This window comes from Pipistrellus kuhlii, unplaced genomic scaffold (genome assembly GCF_014108245.1).
Source record: "Pipistrellus kuhlii isolate mPipKuh1 unplaced genomic scaffold, mPipKuh1.p scaffold_m20_p_136, whole genome shotgun sequence".
NCBI classification, from domain to species: Eukaryota; Metazoa; Chordata; class Mammalia; order Chiroptera; family Vespertilionidae; genus Pipistrellus; species Pipistrellus kuhlii.
The window spans coordinates 119,012-124,110 of NW_023425445.1; the positions used below are offsets into that span (position 1 = coordinate 119,012).

Genomic DNA, 5,099 nt, shown 5'->3' on the forward strand with positions numbered 1-5,099 from the left:
CCCTTGACCAGAATTGAACCCGAGACCTTTCAGTCCACAGGCCAATGCTCTATCCACTGAGCCACATCGGTTTTGGCCACAGGTCCTTCCTGAGAAAAGAGGGTGGGCTACTCAGAGCAGCTAAGATTAGCAACTGCCTAGCACCAGCCGGGAAGCATAGATGCACCCTGTGTCCATAGCAGCAGCATTTACAGCAGCTAAGACCTGGACACAGCCTAAGTGTCCATCAGTTGACGGGTGGATGGAACGCTGTGGGACATCTACATGGTGGGATACTGTGTGGCTGTTAAAAAGGCGGAGGAGGAGGAAGAGGAGGGAATAGAAGAAGGATTTCTTACCTTTTGCATGGATGGACCTAGAGATGTTTTAATATATATTTATTTTATTGATTTTTACAGAGAGGAAAAGAAAGGGGTAGAGAGTGAGAAACATCAGCTGCCTCCCGCACACCCCCCACTGGGGATGTGCCCGCAACCAAGGTACATGCCCTTGACCGGAATCGAACCCGGGATCTTAAGTCCGTAGGCTGACACTCTATCCACTGCCAAACCGGTTTAGGATTGGAGATTTTATGATGAGTTTGCCAACCATTGGCCTGCTCTGATTTCAGAGAGGGTGGGAGAGGGAGTAAGTGGATGACGTAGAGGCCAGCTCTGTCCTAGGTGCTGCTGGAAAGGCCTGTCTCATTCCAGACTTCACACCAGCCTGCGGCTCTGAGCTACAGCCCCGCCCACCAGCGCTGCTGCTTGCAGAATCTCTGGAAATGGACGTGAAAATCCTTGTTTGTAAATTTAACTTCACTTCATGACCTGGAGCCACTCAGAGCAGGCCAATCGTCGGCAAACTCATCAGTCAACAGAGCCAAATATCAACAGCACAACGATTTAAATTTCTTTGGAGAGTCACATTTTTTAAACTTAAGCTTCTTCTAACACCACTTCTTCAAAATAGACTTGCCCGGGCCGTGCTATTTTGTGGAAGAGCCACACTCCAGGGGCCAAAGAGCCGCCTGTGGCTCTCGAGCCGCAGTTTGCCAACCACTGGAGCAGGCGATGACAAAAAACATGTCGTGGGTAACACCAGCAAACGTTATTCTATTCTGGTGAGGGTCAGCTGACAGCCAGAGCCTAGTAAGCTGGTGAAAAGGAGAACGCCTAGCCCGGCCGGTGTGGCTCAGTGGTTGAGCCTGGACCTAGGAACCAGGTGGTCACGGTTGGATTCCCGGTCAGGGCACAGGCCCGGGCTGGAAGCTCCATCCCCAGTGAGGGGGGTGCGGGAGGCAGCCGATCCATGATTCTCTCATCACTGATGTTTCTATTTCTCTCTCCCTCTCCCTTCCTCTCTGAAATCAATAAAAATAGTTTGGCTCAGTGGTAGAGCGTCGGCCTGCAGACTGAAAGGTCCCAGGCTTGATTCCGGTCAAGGGCATGTACCTTGGTTGCAGGCACATCCCCAGTGAGGGATGTGCAAGAGGCAGCTGATCGATGATTCTCTCTCATCAATGTTTCTAACTCTCTATCCCTCTCTCTTCCTCTCTGTAAAACATCAATAAAATATATTTAAAAAATATTTTTTAAAGAGAAGTTGGGTCTTAGCTAGTTTGGTTCGATGAATGGAGCATCGGCCTGCGGACTGAGGGGGTCTCAGGTTCGATTTCGGCCAAGGGCACGTGCCTGGGTTGTGGGCTTGATCCCCAGTAGGGGGTGTTCCGGAGGCAGCCGATCAGTGATTCTCTCTCATCATTGATGTTTCTGTCTCTCTGTCCCTCTCCCTTCTGAACTCTAAAATCAATAAAATTTATCTTTTTAAAAAAGAGAGAGAGAGAGAGAAATTGGCAGACCTAACCGGTTTGGCTCAGTGGATAGAGCATCATCCTGCAGATTGAAGGGTCCAGGGTTTAATTCCGGTCAAGGGCATGTACCTTGGTTGCAGACACATCCCCAGTGGGGGATGTGCAGGAGGCAGCTGATCGATGTTTCTCTCTCATTGATGTTTCTAACTCTCTATCCCTCTCCTTTCCTCCCTGTAAAAAATCAGTAAAACATATTTAAAAACAAAAAGAGAGAGAAATTGGCATTCCCCCAGCGTCCCTCGGGGCTGTCTCCTGTGTGTATGTTTGGGGGGGGGGGGGTGACAGGTGGAGTTACTCAGGCTACCTGAAAGCCCCGCCCACCCCAGTGCGCCTGCGCGGTGGCTCTGACGCCAGCGCTAGCCCCGCCCCCTTCCAGGGCGACCGCAGGCCAAGGGGGCGGGGCCTGGGCACAAGATGGCCGCGGAGCGCCCGGAGCCGCCCCAGAGTCCGGGCTCAGCGGCCCGGGCGCCGCGCTCCCCGGAGCTGCCAGACCTGGTGCGAACGCGGAGGGGACGTGGGCCAGGGCTCCCGGCGGGAGGAGGCCGCGGGCCGGGGCGGGGCCTCTGAGGCTGGGTGGGTGGGGAGGTATTTAGAGCCGTGGCCTGGGGGCGGAGTTCTCGGGTGGAGCCGGGGGCGTGGCCTGTGGCGGAGCCAATGGCGGAGTGAAGGCGTGGCTCAGCGGGCGGGGCCTGGAGAACATCTGGGCGGGGAAATGGATCCAGGTATTGAATGTGTCAGGTTAGGGGGCGGGGCCTCAAGAGGGGCGGGGCCTCCATGAGACTGCGGGGCCGTGGGCCGGGGTGGAGGGCTGGGAAGGTGATCGATCCTAGGGCGCCCACGATGGCGTGGGGGTGTGATTCTCTGTAAAGGCCTGGGTGACGCGCCCCGAATTCCCCAAGGGAGGATGCTTGAGGATGAAATCACTGCTCCAGGGGGCTTCCAGAACATTCTCAGGCCCCCCACTGGGGACTGGAGAGTGAGGACATTCATTCACTTATTCATTCATTCCAGGGACATTTCCTGAGCTGCTTACTTGGGGGTTCACAGATGGGTAGCTGAGGGAGGCAGAGGAGGATTGCTCTCCTGCAGCTTGCAGACTAGCTAGTGGGGGAGAGAGGCGTTGAGGGGAGATGGACGGACTATGCAGCGTTCCAGAAAGGAAATAAAGACGGAGTGAGGGTGGTGGTGGGGGAAGCTAAATTTAGACACAGCAGTCAGCTGCGTGCCTGCCTGCTTCTGTTTACACCGGGCCCGCGAGATAAGCAGGAGCAGGTGGCGGCGGATGGATATTCCTAGGCGGTTCTGGGGGATTTTTAAGCGCAGTTGGAGCCACGGAGCTTTTTGAGTGGGAACTGACTTGATCCGGTTTCCATTTGCCAAAGGTCATTCCGGCTGTTGGCGAGATGGGCCACCGGGAGCGGGCCAAGCACAGAGGGCCCATTCAGGATGGCCTTTGCAGTCGAGGCCAGACATGGCTGCGTTTTTTTTCTTTTCTTTTTTTTAAATATTCTAATTTTTACAGAGAGGAAGGGAGAGGGATAGAGAGCCAGAAACATGACCAGCTGCCTCCTGCACACCCCCCACTGGGGATGCGCCCACACCAAGGTACACGCCCTTGACCGGAATCGAACCTGCGTGGAACTCTTGAGTCCGTCCGCAAGCCGATGCCCCATCCTCTGAGCCACACCGGTTTCGGCCGGGGAGGGGAAGTCTTGATGGGGCTTAGAGCAGAACCTAGAATAGGAGGGGGTGCAAAGGAGAGGAGGCTTTCAAGAACTGGGGCGTGTTGGTGCAGGGGTTGGAGGCCTTGAGGCCGGGTCCACAGGCTCCTCTCTTCTCCCCCCGCCCCCACCCCAGGTCCTGGTGCCCGCGGACGGCAGCCCCGCCACGCCCCCGCCCGGCCTCATCGAGATCCAGGTGGTGAGGGTGACGGACAGCACGCTGGCGCCGGAGCCCCCGGAGCCGGGCTCCCTGCACTGTGCCTTGTGCCCCGCCGCCTTCCGCCTGGTCTCCGAGCTGCTGTTCCACGAGCACGGCCACCTGGCCGGCGCCGGGGCGGGGGCCGGGGGCGGCGGGCGGCGGGGCGCGGACCCCGGCCGGTGCCACGTGTGCGGCCACAGCTGCGCCGGCCCCGCCAGCCTCCGCGCACACTACAGCCTGCACACCGGGGAGCGTCCGTTCCGCTGCCCGCTCTGCCCCCGCGCCTTCGGGGCGCTGGCGGCCCTGCTGCGGCACCAGCTCCGGCACGGCGCCGAGCCGGGAGCCTCTCGGAGGCCCCCCGAGGCCGCAGCGGCGGGGACTCGGGCACCGGGGCCCGGGGTAGCCCCGGAGCGCCCCGAGGCGGCAGCAGCGCTGGCGGCCGCGGGGAAGCCGTTCGCCTGCCGGTTCTGCGCCAAGCCGTTCCGCCGCTCCTCGGACATGCGCGACCACGAGCGGGTGCACACGGGCGAGCGGCCCTACCACTGCGGCGTGTGCGGCAAGGGCTTCACGCAGTCCTCGGTGCTGAGCGGCCACGCGCGCATCCACACCGGCGAGCGCCCGTTCCGCTGCGCGCTCTGCGCCCGCACCTTCAACAACTCCTCCAACTTCCGCAAGCATCAGCGCACGCACTGCCGCGGCCCGGGGCCGGGGCCCAGGGACGCCGGGAGGCAGCCGGCGGCGGGGGCCGAGGGACCCGGGAGCCGGCCGAGTGGGGCGGGAAACACACGGGAAGAGGGACCTGGGGAGACGGCAATCAAGCAGGCGAATGTTGACCAGTAGGCTTGCCCCAGAAGCGGGCGGAGGGCAGCGGGCTGCAGGGGGAGGGGTCGGCTGGGACCAGGAGGAGGTGCCAGACAGAAGAGGGGAGACTGGGGGAGATCGGACAGGCATTCCAGCTAAATGCGACGCTCAGGGCTCCCACAAACCCGCGGGGCAGCCCAGTCGATGTCCAGCTAACTGCCAGGAACACGGCTGAGCGTCTGGCCCGCCGGCCTGCCTGCCTGTTGGGTGGAGTTGGTACAGGACAGAGCCTGCGCCCTCCGCAGGGGGAGCCAGGGCTGAGGGGACGGGCAGGTGCGGGGTCCATCCCAGTGTCCCCGGCCAGCCCTTCATCGCTGGCCCCTGAACAGTCTCGGGGCGGAGGGCGGGCCAGGAGGGGACCGTCTGCCTACCTCGCTGGATGCACTGAACACGGGAGCCGCCATGAAGGTCCTCCATAAAGAGACTGGAACCCCGTCACCTCAAGCCAGGGGGCCCCCAAGTCATT

General features: G+C 60.4%; 1 protein-coding gene across 1 annotated transcript; it reads left to right on the forward strand.

Moving 5' to 3' along the window:
• The first annotated feature begins 2,169 nt into the window (after positions 1 to 2,169).
• Positions 2,170 to 5,099, forward strand: ZNF784 (zinc finger protein 784). Its single transcript, XM_036436425.2, has 2 exons — positions 2,170 to 2,347; positions 3,710 to 5,099. Exons 1-2 carry the CDS (start codon positions 2,267 to 2,269, stop codon positions 4,610 to 4,612), a joined length of 984 nt encoding a protein of 327 aa, XP_036292318.1. The 5' UTR covers positions 2,170 to 2,266; the 3' UTR covers positions 4,613 to 5,099.